Genomic DNA, 26,008 nt, shown 5'->3' with positions numbered 1-26,008 from the left:
TGTCTTCACAGCCTTTTCTTTTCCAAAAGCTTCTGGGCATTTTTGGGATGTTTCCCCTGCTCCATCCTCCAGCAGCCCTGGATGGCAGGGGCCCAGGGAAGGCAGCCGTGGTCCTTAGGTGGGGCTTTGTTCCCTGCATCATCCTGGGCAGGAAGGCAGTGATGGGCTCTGCCAGCAGCCAGCACAGAGCCCTGCTGCTCCCAAGGTCCCAGATCTGCCTCTCCAAATGATTTGCCTCCGTGCAGGAGTTAGCAGCCAAGAGCTCCAAGGTGTTTTCATGCAAAGAAGCTGCAGGTTGGAAGGTTGCTCAGAGCAGGGGGTAGTTCCCCCTTTTTTTTTTTTTTTTTTTTTTTTGAAGGGATTAAGAAAAATGGTAATTGATTGCTGAATTGGTCCTGGGGAGGTGCATTTCATGGGGAGGGCAAAGAAAGGGCTCTAGGAAAGGCTGGTAAGGACAGTCACCATCAGGTACCTGCTGCTCTGGGGGATGAGGCAGTGGATATGGGCGCTCCAGGGATGCTCCAAGCTGCCCAGTCCTGCTGTCCATGCCCTCCTGAGGGCCAGCAGATGCTGCAGGGCTGCAGTTTTCTCCCAAAAGCACAAACCACACGATGCCTCGCACCGCTGCAGCGCTCTGCCGTGCCCCCAGGTCACTCCTGCTCCATCACCCTGCATCCCCAGGGACCCAGCCAGGCTGGAGCCAGGGCTGACCGGGGCCTCCCAGCGGGAAAAAGCACAATACTTGAGGAGAAGGAGAGGTCAGTTAAAGTTTAATGTTCAGGCAAATACATCATCCCCTCCACTTAATCAAGCAGCAGCAATTCCTAATGGTAAGTAGAAAGGATGGCGCTCGTCCTGGTGATAAAAAGGCAGGATTGCTCTGAGTTTTGGGAGATAAGAGGGCTCAATAAAAATTGAATGTTTTGTACTATGTTCAGCCTGAGATGGCTTTATCTTTGGGAGGTCGGGGCACAGCCGTGCCAGGCGTTGAGCTGAGATGTTTATGATGGGAGATACAGCAGAGATTAGGGGTTTATGGCCACAGCCAGCCCAAGCGTGGGAGCCACTGGCTGGTGCCCACAGGAGAGGGGCAGGAGCTCCTTCTGCTTATAAACCGAGTGGGGGATTTGGGTAGCAAAGGGATGGGGTGTTGCAGAGGGACAAAACATCTGGAAAAGCCCCTGTGCTCATTTCTGGTGCCCCATGGCCTCACTGCACCCCACGCACAGCATCACCAGCACTTGCTTATCCTTGGGATTAAGCACAGGGCTCTGCAGGCAGAGGCAAGGGCACAGCTGGCACCTGCTGTGCCCGAAGCTCTGTGTGCCTGAGGGCTTCCAGGGCTCATTCATTTTCCAGCAGGCAGCAAGCCTTCCACAAACCTCAATGCCATCAGAAAACCTCTGGCTGTGTGACCCAGGAAGGCCTGGCAGGGGGCTCTCCACAGATGCTCTGAGGGCAGATGTCCCCTGGGCTGTGACTGATGAGCAGCACTTCCACTGTCACACCTGCTTCATGCTGGTGGCTTTCCCAGAGCATCCCAGACTTAGGGGAAGAAGGTTTGGCTCTTTTCCAGCACCTCTGAGGCAGTTTGGGGTTTACATCTCAAGGTGTTGGTGCACCCACCAGAGCGGGATGAGGAGGGCTGCCCCAGACATGGCAGCAATACCTCAAGGCAGTCCCCAAAAGCCACTTGCAGGGAGCACCACCCCTTTCCTGCAGCAGAATCCTGCCTCAAAGAACCCCACCTCCACCTGAGCCCCAGGTGTGCCGTGGGTGCAGGATCCCTGCTCCAAGCTCAACACACAGCAAGCCCCTGGAGCAGACACTCACCCAGAGCACATATGGGTGTTTTTCCTTTCAATGCACTTTTACTGTTGCTCCTTCCATGGTCCCATGGGGTGGGATTTCAGCCCAGGAGGAGCAGGGGCAGTTTGCCAGCCCTGCCCAGGAAAAGGAGCAGTCCTGGGGAGAGTGGGATGTTCCTGCAGCCACCTCTACACCAGGGAGGGGTACAGCACCCTCCCTGTATCACTGCTCCCTCTTTCCCTTTGCTGCCTCAAAAGGAACCAGTTATGCCCCACAAAGAACTAGTAAAAAAAAAGAATCTGGTTTGGGAAGATTTTGGATCATATAAAGATTCAAGTAGCGTTAAGTGAACTAGAAAACCCAGTCCTGTACATCAGCTTATAAAATTCCTAAATAAAATAAAAAAAGAAGGAAGAAAAGATATGACACATCAGTGCAAGGGATGAGGTGGTACAGTAATGCCCCTCCACCCCAGCCCCTGGGACCAAAGCCCCCAGGGAGACAGGGTCTGGGTGCCACCATCCCACGTCCCCTTCCACCACAGAAGTGTCCCCTCATCTGTCTGTCCATCTATCAGCAGGGGGTCAGCACGGCTCTAGAAGTCCTGCAGCTGTGAGATCAGGTCCTCCTTGTTCTTCAGCAGGAACTTCTCACAGGCTTCAAAGGTGGAGCAGATGTCAGAGGACAGTCCCGCTACATTGGTGGTGACGTAGTTGAGGTACCCTGGCATAGCCTGGTTGTAATAAGCCACCTGCAAGGCACAGGACAAGGTCAGCAGGGGCACAGGAGGGGGGGGCCTCCCCCATGGGCTGTGGGAGCACAGCCACAGCATCCCACCTTGCTCATCTCCTCTGACTCTGGCCAAATGCAGAACCCGGAGCAGAGCGTCTCCCCGCGCGTGAATTCGGCTCTGGCAGGGTGGGTGGGCAGCGTCACCGACCGAAAGGCCACCACGTAGGGGTCCCTGGGGAGGACAGAGCCCGGTGAGGTGGCCCAGCCTGGATGGCAGGGAGCAGGGGTCGGGCTGGACACTCACCCCTTGCTGCAGGGCTTCCGCCGGGACGCCAGGATCACGAAGTCCTGCGGTTTGTTCTCGTGCCTGAGCTTCTGGCTCACCACGTGGTAGATCATGTCGTCATCATCGACCTTCTGGACAAGCTCAGCACTCCTGTGAGGGAAGGGGACTGGTCACAGAAACCCTGTCGCGCCCCCTGAACCTGGGCCTTGCACATTTACAGCCCACTGCCAGACCCAAGATATTTGGGGGGACCCAAAATAAGTATTTTCTTCAGCAAAGTGCAGCCATCAGCATGGAGCCAGGACAGGGACACAGTGCAGGGTCTCTAAGAGCAAGCAAGGCAACATGGTGGCTCCCAGGAAAGGCCCAAGGGATGCTCAACCACAAGGCTTGAAGTCGGGGGTGTGATTTTCGGGGCAGCCTGCAGCACTCACACGTAGTGGCTGTCCCACTCGTGCCGGCGCCGCAGGTTGGACAGCAGGGAGAAGGCTCGGCTGGCCGTGATGCAGACGGACATCTCGATGCGGAAGGACAGGAACTTGTCCTCCTCCAGCGTGTACATCCGCACCTCGGGGAGCACAGGGCACGGCTGGGACGTGTTCCCACCGGGATTGCCCACGCTTTTGGGGCGAGGGAGAAGGGACAGGGTTTAGTACCTTTTCCTTCTCTCTGGCGAGTGCCCAGTTCGCTTTGGCCACGAGCAGCTTCAGTGCAGAGACGTTGTTGTAGCTCAGATAAACCTGGGGTGGGGGCAGCACGTCAGGAGCAGGAGGGGGAGCAGGAGAGGGAGCAGGAGGCACCAGCTCCCACATCCTACCTTGTTGCTTTGGTCCCAGGGCACAGAGAGCGGTACCTCGGTCTGTTTGCAGGAGACAACGTATTTTCTGCAGCAAAGGAACAGTTTCCCTTATCAGGGGACACAAACCAACCCTAGACTGTCCCTGCACCTCAGCCCTGAGCCCCCCTCTCCTCCTTCCTCCATCCCCACATCCGACTCGGCTTTGCTGCTCACCGGTCCAGCCGAATTTTTTTCCTAGCGCTGGCTTCTCTGTACCTCCTTTCTCCATCCTGATAAATGGGAAAAGGCAATTAAGTTAATAGGAAAAGGAAGATGAAAAAAAAAATCACATATTTTTGGGAGTGGGAAAAACATTCAGCAGGGAAGGGCTGGAAGGTGAAGCCCCCTTGCTTGCCAGCTGCCACCCTGGTCACACTGCAGTGATGGCCAGTGATTAACTGTGAGTTATTTGAGCATTGCCACCATGCTCTGATCAAGTGATGGGCACTGGCACATTAGGGAAAACCTTTGTTGTGGCTGCAAAGCTGCAAACAGCCCCTGAAACACAAACTGTGTTCCCTAGCACCTGCAAATGTCCTCTCCTGGGGAAATAACAGGCAAAAATAAAGCAGCTTATTTTGAAGAAAGTGCTAGTGTGGTGTTTTAAAGCGGGCATGAGGAGGTTTCAGGGAGCCTGACTCTGGCCATGAGATGATCTCCATCACAGTGGGAGGTTCTAGTTTTAAGGCACCAAAAAAAATCAGGCAGCTGGGCAAGGATCAGCCCAGGAGAAGCTGAGACACATGAGTGTTGGCTTTGCTGCTGTGCTCCTGTAACAGACTTCCCTAAATATTTGGATCCCAGCAAATTATGGATTAGGATGCTTTGAAAGGTAAAAACAACCTCAACATTCCTTCCCCTAAATTATAGAAAAGACAAGCTGGAATTTGCAAGCAATACTCTGTTAAGCCTTGCATGGCTAATACATCTCCATCTCTGCACAGGCAAGTGGTTTATTTTATTAGTTATACCGAGCAATCAATTTAATTCACTTGCTATTGAGCAATTTCATTTCCATCATCATAAAACTGCATTTGTTTTGCTGCGAATCCAAGAGCCCTTCAGGACCGAGCGGGATTCCCGGGGGTCCCGTGCTACCACGGTGGGGAGAAGCCAGCCCAGCTCATCCTTACCCCTGGCTCAGGTGCCACCATGGGCAGCGTGCGGGGATGACCCTCCTGGTCCAGCACCACGAAGGTCATGAAGGCGCTGTTGATGTGCCTGCGGCTGACGGACATCTCCTGGCCGTAGGCCTCGGCGCTGACCCCCACCTCCATGCTGCCAGAGAGAGGGGATGAGGGAGTGGGGGGCCGTGGGGAGGGTGGGAAGGGGACCCCTGCCACCAGCACCCACCTGTTTTTGAAGGCGTTGTTGACGATGGCCTTGAGCACCAGGCGGTCTCCGACTTGCGACGGTCCCCGAAAGTGGAACATCTCGATGGCCCTCAGCGTGGGGTGGGCGTGGCACAGCCGGCTGTGGGGACAGGTGTTACCCTCCGGCCATGGCCCCGTGCACCCTCCCTGACCCAGCCAGGGCTGAGGAGACCCCAAAAAATAGCACCCCTGGCTTTCAATGGCCAAAGCCAGCCATGAGAAGGAACAATGAGCCAACTGCAGTGAGTGTGAACCCTTCCCTGGCATCCCCCAGCACCACACACCCCTGGTACTCCCTGTGCAGTGTCACCCAAGGGTGACATGCTGGTGACCATCCCTTTGCAGGGTCCCTACAACCCAGCTGTGGCCAGACCCAGCCAGATGTGTTCCCTCCAGGCAAGTCATCCCCTGACTCTGAATCCCTGTTGGGTCACCTGGCTGCGATGGTGGCCACGTTCTCCATCCAGGCCATGATCTGCCCACCGAAGGTGTTGCCCTGGTGGTTGGCGTGAGGAGGCAGCACCAGCTCCACACTCTCCACCCGCGTCTTTTCCGCTGGCACCGCCCCGCTGCCGTCCCGCGTCTCCAGCTCTGCCGCAGGGGGAAAGCAGGGTTCAGAGTGTTGGATGGACAGTGGGACCCCTGCTCCCAGCACCCCACCAGCCCTTGTCCCTCTCCCACAGCTGCCCTCCCACTGCAGCAACCCCCCACAAACCTCCCAGCCTGGGAGTTTGGAATGGTGGGGCTGATCCCTACCCCTCCATGGCCAGGGCATTCCCAAACCTCCATGAAGGGATCACCACCAGCATCCTGCTGAGGAAGTGGGATGTCACCAGTGGGTGTCAGGGCTATTTTGGAAGCCCGGGCTGCGGGACACGGTACCGGTTTCCTGGGGGCTGCGGGTGAGGAGGTCCTTGAGGGTGTCCTTGTGGACCAGGCGCATGCGGCGGCGCTCAGCAGCGATGCTGTACTCGATCTTCTCCTCCTCCGTCTGCGGGGTCAGCGGCTTCAGCCTCACCTGAAAAGGGACGGGCAGGGGGCAGTCCCAGTGGGGGACCAGCAGCAGCCAGCAGGTGCCCTCCACGCCCAGAGCAGGGCCAAGAGCCACCCACCATGCATCGCACAAACACGGGACACAGGATCACTGACCCATGAAGGAACAGCAGTTGCTGTGATGGAAAACTGAGCCCAGCCCAGTCCAACAGAGACCATTTCCTTCCTGCTTCTGTGCAGGGGGCAACAGAGTCCCCCCCATCCACCAGCCACTGCTCACCTTGCTGCCCAAGGGGCCCTGTGCCACGAAGGTGGCGTACGCCTTGCAGATGCTCCAGTGCTTCCCACTGCACAGGTCTTCGTAGCTCACCTGGATGCCCACCTGGGAGAGGGCACACACCCCTGAGAGTCAGCTCTGCTCCCCAGGGACCCATATCCCACCAAGCACCCCTGGCCAGAGCCAGCCAAAAAGGATGAACACATGGGATCAAAGCTGGGAACTGCGGGAGGATTTGGGCATTTGGCCACGTGGCTGGTGGGGACGGGCACACAGCAAGGGAGACAGGGGCAGGGGCACACACCAACCTCCATGCTGGAGTTAAAGGCTCGGTTCACTTTGGCTTTGATGTTGACAACTTGCCCGACGCTGAAAAACAGGAAGAGGAGAAAGTCTGTGGGGTTATTCGGGGACAACAGCCACCGAGCGGCTCCCACTGAGGTGCCACGGCACTACGGCTCACTGCCCGCTGTGGCAAGGCTTCCTGGGACTGTGGGACATGCCAGATGGCCAGCAGGACACGGGGACAGCCACCCCCGAGATGTGAGAGCAGTGAGATGTCACCCCTGAGCAGCTGCGTGCAAGTGGGTCCCCGGGTCTGGGGTGCTGCCAGGACACCCGAGGAGTGCAGAGGTGCCCAAGGCTTGCTTGGCACCCCCTGCCCATGTGGGCATGCACGCTCCTGCCAGAGCAAACGGCTCCTCCAGCCTTGCATCCACTGTCCTGCACAACTGGACCAGCCACGGGGCCTTCCCACAAGCAGTGGATACCTTGGGATACTGGAAGATGGCAGGAGGCAGGGTCCAGCCAGGGGCATTTTGCACCATCTCTTAAATGAATGCTGGCAGCAAAATGCTGCTCTCCCTGTGCCTTCAGGAGGCTTCAGAGTAAACACACAGCGACAACTTTGGTCCTGCAGCCTGAGCTACTCCAGACTGGTACCCATGGAATGAACAAATTAAACTCTGCTGACACCGACAGCAGTCTTTACCAAATACATTATTAAATCAGGAATACTCCTCATTCCCTAAAAGAGGCCAGTGCTAAAAAACTCAGTGGAAAAATAAACCCTGTAACCACCACTTACAGAAGTGAGGGAGAGTCAGCGTGTGCTCTGACACCAGATTTTTCCTCGTGCCCTCACGCATGACTTCAGGCTTCAAATGAGCTCTGTAAATGACACCCTCTGCCCGTTGGCTCTGGCTGGAGCAGGAGTGGCATGAGCTGGTGCCTCTGGCTGTCCCCCAGCACGGACCCCCGGCCGGTGGCATGCCAGAACGTTAGCAGGGTTACGTGAGCAGCCTCTGTTCACATGCCATGCCACGTCAGTGGGGTTAAGGCTCCCAACTCACGGCAGCGCTGCGCTAGGCTGGCTGCTCTAGGGCCAAACACGTCCGTACCCGACACCGCTCCTCCCGTCCCGCTGCCCAGCGGGGCTTACAGACGGCTGGCTGGGGCAAAAAGAGAAAGCAAATGTGGGGAGAGGGTTAGAGGCGATGGAAGCAGCCAGATGGATGCTCTGGATGGGTTTGCGGCGAGGGGCATGCAAGGGCAATGGGCCAGGCAGGCAGGCTGGCAGCCCCACATGTCTATATATAGCCCCAAAAATACTTTATCTTCTCTGTCCTTATCTAACAGTAGAAGCCAGTGCCATAAATGCCACATGAAGCCTCACTCAAGGGTACGTGTGATCCTCCCCAGAGGCTGCACTTCCACATGGCAGGGCAGAGGGGTGGGGAGAATCTGCTGCCCAGCCAGTGAGTTTTAAGCCAGTGATAATTCTGGGGTCTCCTCTGTGCCCTCAAGCACCTAAAGCTCCTCCCTGCCTCTCCCCCGCAGTGCAAGGGCAGCAGAAAGCACAATCAGCTGGGTGAGGAGATCCGACACAGAACTTCACCTTCCAACAGCTCTGCAGGAAATCCTTGCCAGGCCTCTTGCTTGGAGCCTTAAGCTGGACTACAGCAAGTGGGATCTGAGCCAGGAGCAGCACAGATTCCCTGCCCCCTTGGAGCAGTGCCCAGCTCACCCCTGAGGAGGGACAAATGCTTTGCAGGGCTTGATGTAATGCTGTGGAGTGGGGCTTGGGTCTGTTCTGCTCCAAAACCCAGGGGAAAAGGTGTCCCAGCAAAGCTGCCCCAGGAGCAGGGTATCAATCCCACCTCTGCCAGTGGGAGGTGGCACCAGGGCTGCACCACGTCCCCACTTTGTGGATTTGTCATGGAGCTGAGCCCCAGGGCGATGGGCACCTCATGTGAGAGGGCAAAAGTGTGAGTTCAGCATTTCCTGGGAATGACAGTGAAACCCAAGAGTGAGTCAGGCTTCCCAGTGCCAAACAAATCAGCTGACAGTCAGGGACCCCAATGCCAGCCCTGGGTATCCACACTGGTGCCTGCCCCAGCAGGCAGACCTGCACAGCAGGGAGTGGCTGGGCAGTATGGATCCTGTACTGCATGGATCCTACACGGCAAGGCAGGAGCTGCTGGGCAGCATGGATCCTATATTGCAAGGATCTTATATGGCATGGCAAACCCCCAGGGAGCCCCCTGGAATGGCACCCAGGTGGGAACAGACAGGCAGCCCCTGCACAGGGGGTGTGGGGGCTCTGAGAGATGAGTAAAGGTGGGTGGCAGTACCTGGGTTTACTGGGAGTACAAAAGGAGACTACTTCGGGAATGCTGGGTGGGAATGGTCTCAATACTGGGAGCCTGTGGATGACGAGGGCGGAGCCCTGGGAGGGTTTTTGTCCCCTCTGGTCACATCCTCAGGTCAGGAAAAATGTTATTCCCTGACACATCTCAAGGGCTGCATGAATCAGAGGGGGACCTCTGTGGGGCAGCACCAGGGGATGCCAGGACCAGCCTGGGGTGGGATTTTGGCCAAGCAATGCCCAGCCTGATGCATCTCACAAAGCCGGGAGGTCCCAGCTCCCCCAGCACCCGCGGGGTGGGTGAGCCCCACCACGCCTCAGCCACCCACACGGCCGCTACAGAGGCACGATTTGCAAGATTTGAGTTTTCCAGAGCACTAAATCAGAGCTGTTTCCTGAACTAAGCCGGGGAGGAGCTGGCGTTGGGGGAAATACCGGGAAGCCAACGCAGCAGGAGCTCCCCAGGCGACCAGACAGAGGATAAATCAGAGCAGACAGTCCGTCCGCAGCCCTGCGGCGGAGATGGAGCCTCGGTCCCTGGCTGCCCTGCGAGCCTGGCACTGCCACTGCACCTCCTCCTCTCCCAGGCACGCTGCTCCCTGTTCCAGCTCCAGCCCCTGTCCACGTTGCAGCCGGCAGATGGGAAAAACCCCTGCGTTTCCCTGCGCATGCCCCGCGGGGCGCGGAGTATTTACCTAATGGTATGCTCAAAATAGATATCATCCATGGAAGCCGTGACGCACGGGCAGCCAGCGTGTCTCTCGGCTGGAAAGGAAAAACAAACTGCATCAGCAACCTGCACCAGTGTGCTGAGGGTGCGAGGGGCACGAGGGCTCCTCTGACCCAGGCTGGTGACACCGGTGACACCCAGGCAGCATCCTTTTATCTGCTCATGCCCATTTCTGGGGACAAGAGCGGGATTTGGGGCTTCTCCTCCCCCAGCAGCGCGGGTTTGTAGATGTTTGAAGGTTTGGAGGGTGTGCTGGTGTTTGCCTTCCCTCCGTGAGTTTGCAGCTGTCGGGATGCACCGGCAGCTGATTCCATCTCCCCATACACAGCAAATATCTCAAAGCTGCTCTGCCGGTGAGACTTTCCCTTGGGACTCCAGGAACCTCAGACTGCAAAACTGCTCTGGGAACCTCATCCAACTGCAGAATTGCACCCGTTTCCCTGTCATAACCTGCCCGTGCTTGGCTGAGCTGGTGAGCTCCATTGTTTCCTGCTGAGTGGAGGAGCTCAGCCCACTCCGGCTGCTGCCGGGATGTCAGGGATGCCACCAGCCTGGCCTCCCCATGCCCTGCACACCAGGCAAGGAAAAGGGCAGCATTATAGACAAAGCAGGCATGGATTTTGATCTGTCCCCAAGCCAGCATGCATGCTGCAGTGCACGTCTCCTCCCCTTCTTGTCCTGCTCCTGTTTGCTCTCTAATTACTCAGCAAAATGGAATTACGTGGGTCCCCAGCTGGCGTCACTCCGAGGCACTGTGCTGGACTGCCAGGGATGCTGCCGATGAGCTGGATCCTGTGGATCCTGCCTGGTGCCTTCTCTGGCAGCCCAGCAGGAGGACAGCTCCAGAGGGAGAGGATGGCTTACCAGAGAGGCAGGCGGCCGTGTCGATCCACTTGAGCAGCTGCCCGGTGCTGAGCTCGCCGCGGTGGTTGGTGTGGCAGGGCAGCACCAGCTGGCTCATCTGCACCTCGGTGGGGTTGCGGGCAGGCGAGGGGCTCGCCATGGCCCCCGGCGCCTCCTCCCGCTCCCCTGGCTCCCGGGCACGTGGTGGAGAGGTCGAGCTCTGTGGGGCACAAAAGCTCTGTTTTACCCAAATGGGAAGCAAATCCCCGGAGGGAACAGTGACCCGTGAAGACACTCCTCACACAGAGCCGGGAGAACCCCAGCCCTGCACACCCCCGGGCACCGCCAAAGCCCTTGCCAAAGACAAGGTGCCCGCAGCCAAATGGGGAAAAATCCCTCTTAAAAAATGCTCCATAAGGGATTACTCCAGGTTTCCAGGCCATTTATCACCCAACCACACTGCCCCCTCCCAAACACCACATAAAACCCCTCCCAAAGTCAATCCCTCCTCTGGGAAGGAATTTTTCTCCCTGACAGCTTCATTTCTAACGTGCTGCAGCACAGGGTGGGTTTGCTCTCCTGGGGCTGGAGAGTGCTCCACACCTTCCACCAACACCCCCCTTTGCCAAAGGAAGCACTGGAAGCTATGTGGTACAAGAAGCAGAGGAGAAGCATCCTCAGTTTGGGGTTGTTTGGGCAGTAAAATACGTTCCTTGCTGGCTGGTCCATCTGCAGGGCACAGAGAGGCTCCCCTGGCACCCCGGTGGGAAGCAGGGTGGGAGAGAGAGGAGGCTGAGGCGGTGCTGGCAGGGAAAACAGCTGATGAGAGATGTCAAGTGAGTCGTGTTACACAAGGGGTGAACTCAGTTAGCCTGGTGAGTAACTGAGGAGACACGAGGAGCTGTCTGGGCTTTGTCACAGCCCTTCCTTCCGCTTTCTGCTCCCGCTGCAGCTCCCGCTCACAGCACTTGTTGCGAGAGTCCCACTCCAGCAGCTTCTCTGCCCTTTGCTTTGCCCGGATTCTTTTAAAGATGGGTTTATGCTGAAAATGATGCTTTCCCGACTACCCTGAGCTCACTGCCTCTCAGAATAGCATTTTTCTCCAGTGGGTCTAACCTCTGTTTCCATAGCTACTGGTACACGACATCCCGGGAACGGCACAAGCCTCGCCTCAGCAGAGACGGCGGCGAGCGCGCCGAGCCAAGCCGATGGCAAAGGGCCCCCATCCTGCAGTGAGACCAACCCCTGGCCACCAGAGCCCCTCCAGCAGCCTCCAAACCCCTCCGTGAACCTCCCAGGCTGCTTCCCAGCATGCAGAGGCGCCTACATGAGTACCACAGAGCTATTTTGGGAAGCCGGCAGGCTCTGGGGTACGAGCCAGCAATGCAAAGAGCTCCAAAGCCGCCTGCTGCAGAGTGAGCAGACAGCCTGGCCCGAGATCCCTCCGGTCATTTTCCCGGCATTTGACAGCTCTGAGTTTTAGGGAAGAAGCTGCTAGTCCTGGGAAGAGCCCTGGCCTGAGGTAGCCAGCATGAGGCTGGGGATGCTGATGAGGAGGGAACACGTTGGGAGAGGAGGCAGCCAGTCCAGTGCAGGGCTGGGAGCAGCTCCTGGCACAGGGTGGCATTTGTCCAGCACAGCCTGGGTTAGTAGCCGCCGGCACAACAGGGAGCCACGGGTTAGTTGCACAGCACGAGGGGTACCTGGAGGCCATTGCAACAGAAGCTCAAGATCTCTTCAGGGACTATAATATTCCCCTTGACCATTTTTAAGAGACACCTGGAAAGGAGAAGAGTGGCTCTGGTTACGGCAGGACTGGCAGAGACGGGGGTGGCTGTTTCCCAGCAGGGACAAGGCAGTGTGTGTGGCGGGCTGTCACACCCTGTCCCCACATCCCATGCTGACGTCTCTCCCCACAGCACTGAACCCTCGCCAGCATCTATCAGGGGGCTGTCAGAGCTGAAACAGAGAAGGGCAGACCAGGGCAGGTGCCTGCCATTCCATGGGAGTCAGGTCCCACACTCACCAGCCCTGATGAAAGAGGCCCAGCTATTTTGGGGTGCTGGACCAAGCACAGATTGCAGGGCCCTGGCCAACCCCTCGGTCAGTGATGCTTTGTCAGTGCTTCCTGTGTTGCTACATGTGACAGGACTGTGCCTTGAAGCTCCCCTGGCCGGAGCAGTGACACCGCTGCAGTCACAAGACAACTGGGAGCATATTTTTGGCAGCAGGCAGGGCTGAGGCTGCCATGGGTGGTACTGAGGGCAGCGAATGGGAAGCACCCAATGCCAGCAACGCCGCTGTGCCCTGCTTCAGCCCCTCTGCCTGTGAAGCCCTGGCATTCCCCAAGGGCACCGTGTGCCCTTGGGTGCCTGCAGGCTCCTGGGCCACGAGCATGGTGACTGTGTCCCAGCTGGACATTGTGGTGGCATTGCAAGGAAAGGCAGAGTGGGAGCTGCAGCAAAAACAAGTGGAAGAGTCTTTGTATTTACAGTTTGCTTTTAAACACAACACTGCCAGGCCCTTGGCACACCCCCAGCTTCCCAGCACACATCCCTCTACCTGCTGGAGGCAGCTGCTCTTTTACTGAGGCAGGGGATTGACTGATTTTGGCAAGGGGCTAAAAGAGTGGGAGCTGTAGATTTGCCTCCTGCACCATCAGGAGCTGGGGCATCACACGGAGTGCACCCAATGAGGTCGGTACAAAACAAGGGCGCTCAGGTCCCCTACGCACACAAACGGCACCGTGGAGCCTCTCGCAGCCTCCCACCCCTGCCCCAGCAGCACCGAGTTTTGCTTTCCCCGGCCCCATGACTTTTTCCCTCGCCCCATGACCTCTCTAGCCTTGTTATTGATGTTTGGGAGCTTCCTGATGGTTCACCCGCCCTTGCAAGAGCCCAGTGCAAGAGTTACTCTCCTGTTTTACAAGCCGGGTTTGCTGCCCAATTGCAGACACGAGGCGGTGGCTGGGGGTGGTCCTGTTACACCCCATAGCCCCAGCCTACAGCACCAGAGGGACATTCCTTGGAAACCCAAACCTGCAATCGTGTCACCTTGTCCCCTGGGCTGCGTTAGCAGGAGGAGGAAAAATAGCCAGAGCTGTCTGCTTTGCATCATCCTCCTGCTATTTCCCAGGCAGCCCCAGCCCACGCTCCCACCCTGGGGAAGGGGAGCGCCCCGGCTGCGTTCCAGAGACCCGGAACCATTCAGCCAGTGGGTATTTATGGAGTATTTGTTATCGAAACTAAGAGAGCAAGTGTCTGTCCTCATTAAAATCTTCAGCCTCACTCAACTGTCACAATTTTAAAGCTGTTGACTGATGCAGCCCTCGGGTCACCATGGCAACAGGATGCAGTACCCAGGCGATGATGCTCTTACTCTGTCACCCCTTGAATGACCCACTTCTACCCAAAAAAAAAAAAAAAAAAAAAGAAGAAAGTTTGCATTAGAAAAAAAAACCCTTCCAGCAGAATGTTTTCCTTGCCTCCTGCCACGCTCACTTCCTGTGCTTCTGGAGGCTTAAGGAGCCCACAGAGCAAACCAGCAAAGACACAGAGGGGAAGACACACCAACAACTCTGCAAATACTGGGGAGAGGGACCCTACAGCACCCCACAACTGTCCTGTACTCTGGCAGAAGGGTGTCCTGCAGCACTGGAACATCCACAAGCTCCAGGGAAGGTTTCTGCTGTGAAATTCGGTGCTGGCCTCTTCAGAAATCACCAGGGGATGAACATCCATTGCAAACCCTCGTGGGTCCCGCAGCTCCCTGGGATGATGCTCGGCAGAGATGCAGGAGAACAGTTGTTCCCCCCAATCCTTGGGCCCACTGAAAGCAGGGTGTTTGCTTTTGCCACCCCCAAGACAGTGGATGAGAGGGAGGGACAAGGGTGAAACTGGGGTGGGGGTCCCAAGTGCTGGGCTTTGGAGGGGCTCTGGGCAGAGCAGGGCAGCCTTGCACCTTGAGCCACCCCCACCTGCCCTCAGAGCTCTCTCACCACCCCACTCCCACCTCCCAAACACCTAATCCCCATTTTCCCCCACCTGGCTCTGCCTCCTACCCCCACCCCGGCTCCTCGGCATAACTTTACCCCTCCCTGGAAGTATATAAAGAAAAAAAGGGGGGAGACATTGGGGAGGAAAGCGGCGACAATGAAGTTCTCATGGGGGATTATTGGTGTATAATTGAGCAATATCCATGGTAACAAGCAAATCTGCACGCGTTAAAGAATTAACCTGACCTACTTTGGGAAATTCTGCCATCTCGACAGGGCAGTGAGGGCTGTCCATCCCCCGAGACCTGGCCCACCACTCCCACTGCCAGCAGTGGCAAAGCCCCGGTGCAAGCGGTACTGGAGATGTCCAGCACAGCTCAGCCCCACCACTGCATGCCCATGGGGATGGAGCAGGGTCCCCAGGATGAGAGCTGCTGCTCAGGATGTGGCCCCACTGGGACAAGAGGGACTGAAGGGCCAGGTCACAGCACGGTGAGGAAACACAGCAGCTCCCTGCAGCACAGAGGGTGGCCAGCCCAGAATAAAGGCCAGGACAAACTGCAGGTGGTATTTCTGGGACCACACATCATGTTTCCTTAGAGTTCATGGTGCAAAGCAAGGCATAGGGCCAGGAAAGTGCAAACCGAGGGTCAAAGGCAAGAGCGATGACTCCTCTTACAAGGGGATGATGGTTTTCCAACCACCACCCATGGGAAAGCTTCACTCAAGGTGAGCGCAGTGGGGACACCTCCAGCACCCTCACCTCCCTCTCCACCGCAGGGTGAAGCATCCCCAGCCCTGGCCCTGCCCGCAGCCCCCTCCATACCCCTGCCCAAGCGCTCTCCACACCTCCTGTGAGGCTCCTGGGAAGGCTGGTGCTGATTTGCCAGCACAGGGGCAAAGTTCCCAAGGGAGTGTCCCAGGAGACAAAGGTCTGGCTCCAGTGCAGGGGGAGAACAATGCCACATGTCACCCCAGTACAGCTGTAAACACTGCCAGGCCCAAAATTCACACACCTGGGGACACAGAGGCACCTTTGCCCTGCCACCCACAGCGTTCCCAGGGAGGAGACTGCCACAACATCAATACAACCGTGTTTTAGACCACCACAGTCGAGCCCACCAAGCTGGAAACCACCACAGTGGAGACCAAGCTGGTGCAAAGGTCTACACCCTGGTGGTCTTACCTGTGTGGTCTCCACAATGGGGGTCACCATGGTTGAGACCACTGGAAAACACCCAGGTGAACACCATGGTCTACATCATGGTAGTCACCATGGCCAAGACCGCCTCATTTGAGGGTGGAGATCCTCATGGCATTGTGCCACCCACGCAGCCACCCACCCTGCCCCAGCCAGCCCCAGCACATCCCATCCCTCTGCCCTCGCCGTGCCGCCATCGTTGCCAGCAGCCCTGTGCCCACGCTTCCCAAATATCTGCCCCTGCTTTTAAGTGAGAAGAAGCTGATTCAAGCCAAAGCCCTCTAGTACTCCTCCTGTCGCACCCAGGAAGACCGGGGGGGGTTTGATGTTCCCAGCTCTTGCCCGCTGTCCCCGCTGCAGCCGGAGGGTGCCACGTTCCCATGAAAACCACAATGGAGCAGCAGCACAGCTCGATGCAAACCCCAAGGGCAAGAAAGCATCACCCGGGCAAGCAGGGGGGCACAAGAAGCTTTCACCCCTCACCTTCCCCCTGGAAGAGCCGCCCAGCACCGATGCAAGCCAGGACAAGCCGCCGCTCCACCGCCGGGAGTGGAAGTCTCCACAGCAGCTCCCGCTCACCCAGCCCTGGGGTTCCCCGCCTTGTCCCCATGGTCCCCAGCTCCCCCCAGCCCTCACCTCAGCCAGAAGAAGCTGAGCATTTGCGGGAGGTGTTGAGGCGACGGCTGGCTCGGAGGAGAAGCGTCCGGACACCTGCGGGCGCGGGCGTCGAGGCCAGGCTGGCGCGGAGCCCTGGGACGGGGCCAGCGCACACCCCCTCCCGCTTCCTTAAATATGGCCATGCAGAACTTTTCTTAAGGTAGCGCTTGGCAGATCTGCGCTCGCCTGGAAAATGGCCGGCGCTCTGGAGGTTGGCTCTGGATGCAGGAGGGAATGCGTCGGGCTGGCTGCAGAGCCAGGGAGAGCGGCGGGAGGCACCGGCGCGCTGCCAGCAGCTCTGCGGAGCGGGGTGCTGCTGCTTCCTTCATCCCCCCCCAGGGAGCAGCTCCTGGGATGAGGTCTCCTCCCCAGCCCACTCATCATCCTCTTCTCCCCCCATCACCTCAGCAAGGGGCACTCAGTTAAACTTGCCTAAAAATACCAGTATTTTCCCCAGAGTCGCCGGTGCCGACACCAAGCTCACTGTCCGGAAAAGCCTCGGCAAACTTCTCCAAAGCAAATCCAATCCACACAGCTGCTCCCTGGCCCTGCTGCCTTTGAAGTACCTCTGACAGGGCTTATCACAAACCTCCCCCCTCCCCCTTTTTTTTTTCTTAACAAGGAAATAAAATGCAAATTGCCCTGTCACCTCATTAATGACTAATGGGTTTAGTGGAGATGTTGTTCTCTTTGTATTTGATTTACACACTTTTACAAGTGAAGCTTGGTAATCGACCTACAAGAGTTTGATCAAAGCTCTTGGCAGGCACCGGCAGCACAAGTATTGCCACTGGAAAGCCAGCAGAGAAATAATCAAGCAATTTTAACAAAGCCCCCCCCCCCCTTTTTTTTTTGTTTTTGTAAATAAGAATAACAAAAGCACTGGAACAAGGCAAAAGTCCCTGCCTCAGCCACCTAAATTTAGGCTGGACGTGGAAAATGTTCGTCAAAACCCTAGACCCAGGCACAGGGGAGGTGGGACACCTGGATACCTCTGCAAGGGCTGGGCCGGGTAGGGATGGAGGTGGGGCCCAGCTCAGGGTGATGTCCCCCTGAGGGGGTTTGGAGCCTTTGGGGGATGGAGGAAGCAGCGCTGCACAGCACCAGGTGATTGATCCGATTATGGTGATGGAGATTCTCTCTGGAAGAAGATTGTTGCCTGAGGATTTTAACCCCACTGAGCATTCACTGCTCAGCTACTTGGATAAAATGTGCAATTCTTCATTCCGAGAGCAGGAATGAAGCAGCCCTTTTGCCCTGCACAACCCCTTCCATGCCTTGAAGGTGGCTTTGCACACCCAGATACGATTAAATTCCACCATTTCAGAAAACAACATTTCCTTTAAAGCATTGTCTTTTGGGACAGCAAATAGGGTATTTCTCACCACAATGGTTTTCTACCCGCTTGCAGCAGACCAGGTGCCCTGCAAACCAGATGGCAGCAAGCGTCCTCCAGAACATCTCCCCACCTTTAGCACGGAGGCCCCTGGCCAGGAAGCTCTTCAGGGATCTCTCCCTCCCTCCTTAGGACTGTTTGTTTCTGCAGCCAGAGATTAGGATCAAAAGGTTTGTTCCAGGCAGGGAAAACGATTCTTCCCACTCCTCCGAGTCAAAGGGAACAGCGCTATTAGAAACACTTCAGATGCTTGACCCACGCTCGAGCCTCCAAACAAAAGTTGCAAGGAGAGGGTTGATGTTTTCCAGGCCCAATTAGCATAATGTTGTAATTCTCGAGCTCTCAGGCTGCCTGCATCCCTTCGCCCCGGCCGCCCAGCGAGCGCACGCCGGCACCAGCTCCTTCCTTCTGATCCATCACCATATGCCCGTCTTTTACAGTTCTTTGGTGCGTGATGCTCAGAGAGTGGATAATTAGCTAAATGAATTAATTGACATTCATACTTGTAATTAGCAACCGGTTACAAGCAGCTATTCTCCTTGGGACAGCTAAAATTTCTCAGGGATTGGTGTTAAAATACTGGAAAATCGTTCGGGGTAAGTAACGAGGGCCGTGAGTGCTGATGGCTGCAAGAGCCGCCGCATGGTAAACAAGCCCGTGCAGAAGCAGAGCAGGCTGTGGAACGTGTTGGATCTGCCGCTGCTGCTCGGGAGGAGGAGAACTTTCCAGCTTCGGAAGAAATCCGGGCCAGATGGGCGGCCTCCAGCCGGCGGCTCCCACCAGCTCCCGGCTAACCCTTTCCACCCCCACTCACCGGAGAGTTCGCAGCGAGGACCCGGCAGTGGAGGCTGCTCATGCAAAGCAATGGGAATTGGATGTCGTGAGTGTTAATTAAACCATTAATTACTGCTGAGCAGGGGGGGGAAGAAGTGACCTGTTGGTTTTATCGCTTCTTGGAGTAGCAGGGAGGACGAATTGCTCAGGGGCTTGGCAGTGGGCGAAAGGGGTTGTGGTGTGAGATAGATCTTGGCTGAAATGTAGATTTTTCTCAGATTTAAGGGGATGCTGGCGAGCACCAGCACGGTGCTGGTGCAGCCACAGCTAATCCCAGCACCCTGCGAGGCCAGGAGTGGGAGCCGCACTAGGGACAGCGTTAATGGAGACTGAGACCCCAGCCCTCCTGTACTGCTGAGGGAGACCACACCACCAGGGGCTTGGACAGGCTTTCAGGGTGTCCCAAACTGCCCTAGCAGGGATCCCACTCCCAGCCACGGGGTGCAGTCATCACCCACAAAGCCCCAACAATCAGCACTCACAGCCTCTGGAGTCACAGCCCCTGAGGTAGAATGTGCAGGGACCCCACGCCCCCAGAATGTAGCAGGGGTGGGTGAGCTGAAGGTCTCTTCGCCCTGGAAAAGGCTCCCCAAACCTGTGTGCTGATGGGAAGAAGGGAGGCAGCACACAGACAGAGCCATACAAATGGCTTGTTATGGAAAAGAGGAGAAAAAGTGATACTAATTGCACTTCATAAATCAAACTCTCGTGTCTTGCTGCATCAGGAGCTCTGCACCACCAAGGAGCAGAGCCTGGGCTGAGGGTACAAAGGACTCCAGGGAGGAGGAGCCCTCCAACTGCTTGGAGACCAGCGTTGGGGTGCTCTGCCCTGCACCACCTCCCACCCTCTGCTACCCACAGCAGCTGCAGCAGCTCTGGCTGGCACAGAGGCAGTGCCATAGGGTGGTAGGACAGGGGGATAAACTGGCACCCCACGAGCCTGGGTCTCCCTAAGAGAAGGGCTCTCCCACAGCTCCTGGCACATGATCAGGGCCCCGTCACTCTGCCAGGAGTCCTGTTCTTGGCTCCTCCAAGCTATCAAAGCTTTAGATTTCCCTGGCAGCACCTGGAGTTTAAAGGCTGGGGAAAGGGACAAAAAAAACCCCCCCATCTCAGAAGAGAGGCAGTGGGAAAGGCTGGGCCAAGGAGATGTCATGCCACCCTTTCAGCTAGTACACACCCCAGTATGCTCTCAAACACACTGCACAAGACAGCAGGAAGGCTACTTTTTCTTTAGCTGCGGGCAAAAAAAAAAAAAATAAATCAATTACAAGGTAACCTATTTTTCAACTCGTCCATTGGTATTTACTTAATTTCAAGGCTGGCTTGCCCACCCTGCCAGGGAGAGGACGAGGGAGGCCATGTGCCACGGGGCTGAGCCAGGCTGTGGAATTTTGTTTGGATTTGAGACACCAAAGCGCCGAGCAACGAGGGGCTGTTTGAACGGGATGGAGTGTGACATGGGGCACCCAGGCAGACCCCAGCCCTGACAGGGATGGGGAGCACCAGGGGGTTCCTTGGTGCTCACAGGGCAGCAGGAAAAGCCCACTGGGAAGCAGAACTTTCTGGAGAAGGTTTGGGAGGTGCTGGTGGCCCATGTGGGCAGGGACTGCAAGGGGGGTCCATGGGGACAGGAATAGCTCCAGGGGTCCACAAGAGCAGAGAGTCCCGGCGAATCCACGGGGACAGGAGCACTCAGGGGGGTACATGAGGACAGGGCCATCCCAGGGCAGTCCACAAACACTTGGATATCTGGAGGGGCTACACAGACACAGGATACCCCTAGGCACATGGGGATAGGACACTGGGGGAACACAGGGACAGAGGCACCCACCGGGGGGGCACAGGATATCCCTGGACACACGGACACAGGATCCTGAGGGTACACAGGGACAGGAACCCCCCGGGGACCACACGGACACAGCACCACGGGGGAAGGCAGACACCCCGGGGGGACACACGGACATAGACACCCTCGGGGGACACACGGACACGGACACCCCCGGGGGACACACGGACACAGGGCACGGGGGGACACACGGACACAGGACAGGGGGGGACACACGGACACCCCCGGGGGACACAGGGCACGGGGGGACACACGGACACAGGGCACGGGGGGACACACGGACACCCCCGGGGGACACAGGGCACGGGGGGACACACGGACACAGGACCCCGCGGGGGACACACGGACACAGGGCACGGGGGGACACACGGACACCCCCGGGGGACACAGGACACGGGGGGACACACGGACACAGGGCACGGGGGGACACACGGACACAGGACCCCGCGGGGGACACACGGACACAGGGCACGGGGGGACACACGGACACCCCCGGGGGACACAGGACACGGGGGGACACACGGACACAGGGCACGGGGGGACACACGGACACAGGACCCCGCGGGGGACACACGGACACCCCCGGGGGACACAGGGCACGGGGGGACACACGGACACAGGGCACGGGGGGACACACGGACACGGGGGGACACACGGACACAGGACAGGGGGGGACACACGGACACAGGACCCCGCGGGGGACACACGGACACAGGGCACGGGGGGACACACGGACACCCCCGGGGGACACAGGACACGGGGGGACACACGGACACAGGGCACGGGGGGACACACGGACACAGGACCCCGCGGGGGACACACGGACACAGGACAGGGGGGGACACACGGACACAGGGCACGGGGGGACACACGGACACAGGACCCCGCGGGGGACACACGGACACAGGGCACGGGGGGACATACGGACACCCCCGGGGGACACAGGACACGGGGGGACACACGGACACAGGGCACGGGGGGACACACGGACACAGGGCACGGGGGGACACACGGACACAGGACCCCGCGGGGCCGCGCTGTGCCGGCGCTGCCGCGCGCCGCCAGGGGGCGCCGTTGCTCTGAGCGGCGGCGCGCGGCCCCCGCCTGTTTCCCCCCCCCCCCCTCCCGGCCGCGGCCGCCCCGGCCCCGCACCGCGACCCGCCCCGCCCGTCCCCGCCCGTCCCCGCCCGTCCCCGCGGCCGGGGGCGGACACGGCGGGGGAACGGCGCCCTCCGGTACCCTGAGGGCCCCCACGGAGCGGGGAGGGCGGGAGGGAAGGGGGGCTGCGAGCAGGAGGGGGCGGGGCGGAGCGAGGCTCCACCAATCAGCGCGCGGCGGTTTCAAGAAGCCCCTTCCGCGCCCCGCCCCGCCCGCGCGGCGCCGCGCGGCCCCCGGGGGGGACACGGGCCGAGGGGGGAGGGACCCGGGCCGGGAGAGGGACCGGGGTCCGGCCCCGCTGCCCACCCCGCTGCCCGCCTTCCTGCCGGCGTGGGGGAGGGGAGGAGCGGGAAGGCATCGCACCCACGCGTGCCCGCGCCCGTGGCCGCGGGGGTTCGGGTGCTGCCAGCGCAGGGCTTCGCCTCCGCGTCCCGGGCTGCCGGGCCAGGGTGGCACTCGCCCCCTGGTTATGGTGGGGACGCCCCCCCAGGCCTTTATTAATAATGCAGTATTATTAATTATGCAATTTAATTAATTATGCGCATGCAGCATCTACCAGCGGATCGCTGCTGCTGCTGCCGTCGCCTTCATAAAAAGCCCTTTGCTGGTTGGGGTTCTGCGCGCAGGCCTTGGAGCCACTTCAGGCACCGGCGATGTTTTGGCACTGGTGATGTTTCGGCCGACGCCGAGCTCCCTCCGGCACCGAGCTCCCTCCAACCGCCGGCACAGCTGCGCGGGTAAACAGGAAACCCCAACGCCGCAGCGCCCGCCAGACCCAGAAACCCCAACCCCACGGCAGGCGAATGACTCCTTCCCAAAAACATCAGCGGCTCCGCGGGCGTGGGGCTGGGTGGGAGAGGGGATGGGTGGCAGCCCCCCGGTACCGCTGGCCGCCTGCCTGCGCCGAGTTCATTTGAATGCGAGCCATGCAGAGTGCTCGCCACCGCCAGTGAGGTGTGGAAATCTCGCCCAGATGAGGAGGGGGTTCTTCCTGCTCACAGGTTTAGAGGGAAAAAAGCCTTATTAGAAGACAGGGAATTTTAGACACCAAATCCAGCCCCTCTCAATGGCTGCGCTGCGCTCCAGGGAGGCTGTGAAATGGAAGGGTTAGTTTTGGAGGGGTGCAGGGAGTGTGTGGTGCCCCAGTTGGCTGGAAACCCCTCTCCCATCCTCCCCATTAGCATCTCCAGCAGTCATCATGCCCTGGAGTTTTGGTTTTCCCATGGGAAAAGGGAATACCAGGCTGGCAGCAACATGAAGATAAAACAACCTATAGCTCAGTCAAAATTAAAATTCGAAATCCAAACTGCCAGCAGTGGTGCCTGGTGGGAGGGCAATCCTGCAGCAGGCTGGGGTGCAGTGTCCCGGGCAGGAATCAGCCTGTACAGGTCTGTGTCCAGACGGGATGGCAGTGGTGCTCATCTGCAAGAGCACACACTGCCCACACACCCACTATGGATAAGGGCCACATCGCTTCGGAGGCTCACGGAGCCATTAGAGCTACTGAACAGACCCTGCACCTTTGTAAGTGCAGGGCAAAATCAAGGATGGAAATTTAAAAAATGTGTTTATTTTTACAGGTGATGTTCCAGCAGAATATTTCCAGTGAATTGACAAGCACAGGCATTCTTCCCAGCAATGGGCACCCTAAACAGCCCCGGGTGGAAGCTGCCGGGCTGTGATGGACCAACAGTTCAAGGAAGGGGCCAGGAGAAGGGAAGCTGCTCTGGGAGGTCAGGAAAGGCCAACTAACCACCAAAACTTGGGAGCATTTCGATATCCTGATGAGCCCTGGCGGCAGGGGCTTGAGGGCTCCTTTCTGCTCCCAGCAAGCCAGGGATGGGTGCAGAGATGTCGCCAGCCCAGGCCAGAGGCAATAAAGCGCCTGGAGTGATGCAGCAAAACAGGATGGAGTCGCGTGTCGAAATAAATCATCCATGGAGGCAAGGCAGGGAGGAGGAGGAGGTTTTCTGCTCTCGAGCCTCCCTGTGTCTAACAAAGCCTCAGAAACCCCAGGTGGGCAGCGAGAGCCAGGGCAGGATCCGACCAGCCATGGCCCCAGCTGTCCCAGAGCAGAGCTGGTCCTGGCCAGGTGCCCTGCTGCTCCAGCTCTCCTGGGAGCTGGTTTTTCCATCCCTTCCCAGCTCCCGCGGCTTCACCTTGTGGCAGGCATTGCACAGAGCTGCCAGGAGTGATAAAATGGCTGTCCCCCAAATTTATGGAGTTTATCTGTGAATAACTCTTGGAGGTGAAGCGGCCGTTGAGCTGGGGAGGAGGAAGGCTTTACTTCGGGAAAAACTCTCCCAGAGGCAATGCAGGGCAGGCAGGAGCCCAGACCCAGTTCCAGAGACCAGCAGGGACGTGCCCCATGCCCCACAGCCCCCCCAGCTTGTAGGGCTGGAGCATCGCCGGGGTGAGCTCGCCGCTCGCCCACGCTGGGGGAAGCCAAGGGCTTGTTTCCCATCCGCAGCGTGTTTATTAGGAGCTAAGTCATGAAGAGGCTTTGGCACATCTCTGTCGCTCCCGTGGAGCGTGTTTAGCACAGCAGAGATCGCTGCTTCTTCCAACAGCACGTGCATGCCCGGGATTTCCATGGCGGCCAGGCATTGTGTCCCATGCTCTCTTCCCATGCCAATCTTTTCTTCTCCCCCACAAAAAAGGTTGTATCAATGAGCTATGGAGCAGCATCCTGATTCCTGGGGAAGCACAGCTGAGGCTGAGCAGGCTGAAGCCTCCCCCTCATGCCCCCTCCCCACTCTGCTGCAGTAACATCCATCCTAAGTTTCTGAGCCTCTTCTAATTTTGGAGGCCGTTAGCAAAGCAGGCGCTGTTGCAGCCAAACGAGGCTGCCAATGTTTCCTTTAAAAGCTGCTTTCACTCCGAAGGACTCTTCTAGATGGTTTGCTTTTAATAGCAGGCTGCAGGGTGGCCCAGCTCGTGGCCAGGGCTCTCTTTGGAGCGAGAAGGGACTGGATGGCATTGGGAGCAGGACTGGGGACGTGCAGGGAGCCACACACATCCATCATGGGCCACGACAATGCACACGTGCATCCCTTTCCCGGTTCAGAGCAGCAAAGATCCTCACCCCCTTGCAAGCTGATCCCACTGCAGCCCATTTCCTCCTTTCCCTCTCCAGCTCGTGGGGAAATCTTTATGGCATAGGGGGACAGATACAGCCCCTAACTGTGGTGATATCTCAGAGGAGAAGGAAAGGCCAGAGGAGCCATGGAGAAGCAGGAGGAGTGAGGTCAGCACACTGGTACGTGTGAGTGCTTTGAAAAACCCAATTGCTGCTTCAGTACAACCAGATTCAGGAAAATGAAGCTGAAGTGTGAAAAATGAAAGTGAAAAGATAGGAACCAACCCACGGCTATTTATTCTAAAAATACTGACCTAAATACTTAAGCGCACATATAAAAGTAGTTGTCTTTGCTGATTTCCTTTATGAGAGTCTCCTGGTTTGGTTATTATTTCACTCAGAAACCAGAAGATGAGGATTTTTGGAGACATGGAGACTGTGTACTAGCCTGGCACTCCAAAAGTCTTTTGCCCAAAGCTGTATGCCCAAATGTCATCTGAAAGCCCAGCTTTGAAATTCATTCATTCATTCATTAAGCTAACGAGGCCCCGTGGTGAGCAGCCCATGCCTGTGCTGATCAGAATAGGAAAGGCTTTGGCTGGGTCTCGTGCAATGGCTCTCGTGTTTCTCACTGGGTGGGATGATGGCAGTGGCCATGGGCACAGTGTGGGCATGGCAAAGCCCCCAGAAGAGATTTGGGAACAGAGGGAGGCACTGGGGCAGTGGCCTTGGCACAAAGCATCCTTCAGCTTGCAGCACTGGCAGAGCTGGGCTGCAGTTCCCACCTGGGCTGTTGTACACATCTGGGCTGGGGTTCACATCTAGGCTTGTTGTTCCCTCAGGCTGTTGTTGCAGGCAGTCACCAGCCTTTGCCCACTCCTCACTCATCTGGCAGCAGCCAGGGCCAGGATGTGGGGAGGCTGTGGGCAGCCTAAGTGCTGAGCCTGGCTTAGTACAAAACTCCCTGGGACCAGTGACACGACATGGCCCACACAGAGGAGCATCTGTCCTGCAGGCAGCCCTCTAACTAGGTATTTTGGGGTTTCCCACATCCCTGGAGGTGTCTGGGCCAAGTACTGGGGTGGATGGCAAGGGAAACCCAGGTGCAGGGGCCCAGGCAGTGCATGGGGACCCCTGTGCAGTCACAGCCCCCGATGCGGCACTGTGACCTGCTCTGCACGACCTTCCTAGGGGAGATTATGAAAGTGCATTACGTGTGGAGGCAAAACGGATGGAGGAGCGGGCAGGAGTGCTGGGTCAGCAAGTCGTGCAGGCTGGATGAGCGGTGAGTGCTCAGAGGGAGAAGGAAGAG

At 57.9% G+C, this 26,008-nt stretch overlaps 1 protein-coding gene and 1 long non-coding RNA gene across 3 annotated transcripts; one reads left to right on the top strand and one right to left on the bottom strand.

Annotated features, from left to right (window-relative positions):
• Positions 1–1,843: 1,843 nt before the first annotated feature.
• ACOT11 (acyl-CoA thioesterase 11) lies at positions 1,844–16,523 on the bottom strand. Of its 2 annotated transcripts, XM_069023474.1 has the most exons (18): positions 16,360–16,523; positions 12,232–12,307; positions 10,550–10,748; positions 9,651–9,720; positions 7,709–7,759; positions 6,617–6,677; positions 6,312–6,413; positions 5,921–6,056; positions 5,473–5,629; positions 5,019–5,138; positions 4,799–4,943; positions 3,840–3,895; positions 3,645–3,711; positions 3,484–3,567; positions 3,262–3,395; positions 2,846–2,977; positions 2,647–2,773; positions 1,844–2,560 (listed from the first exon to the last, which is right to left on the bottom strand). In XM_069023474.1, exons 1-18 carry the CDS (start codon positions 16,521–16,523, stop codon positions 2,405–2,407), a joined length of 2,037 nt encoding a protein of 678 aa, XP_068879575.1. In that variant the 3' UTR covers positions 1,844–2,404. The 2 variants fall into 2 exon arrangements, with proteins under 2 accessions (XP_068879575.1, XP_068879576.1); XM_069023475.1 differs by lacking the exon at positions 7,709–7,759 and having other exon boundaries at positions 16,360–16,464.
• A 5,138-nt stretch (positions 16,524–21,661) lies between these two features.
• LOC138113901 (uncharacterized) lies at positions 21,662–25,138 on the top strand. The gene is made up of 3 exons (XR_011152382.1): positions 21,662–21,694; positions 22,167–22,354; positions 23,198–25,138. It is a non-coding gene; the product is annotated as an uncharacterized lncRNA (long non-coding RNA).
• The last annotated feature ends 870 nt before the right edge of the window (positions 25,139–26,008 follow it).

This window comes from Aphelocoma coerulescens, chromosome 8 (assembly GCF_041296385.1).
Source record: "Aphelocoma coerulescens isolate FSJ_1873_10779 chromosome 8, UR_Acoe_1.0, whole genome shotgun sequence".
Taxonomy (NCBI): domain Eukaryota; kingdom Metazoa; phylum Chordata; class Aves; order Passeriformes; family Corvidae; genus Aphelocoma; species Aphelocoma coerulescens.
Note: the sequence above shows the minus strand (reverse complement) of the source record. Positions and strands in the feature narration are given on the sequence as shown.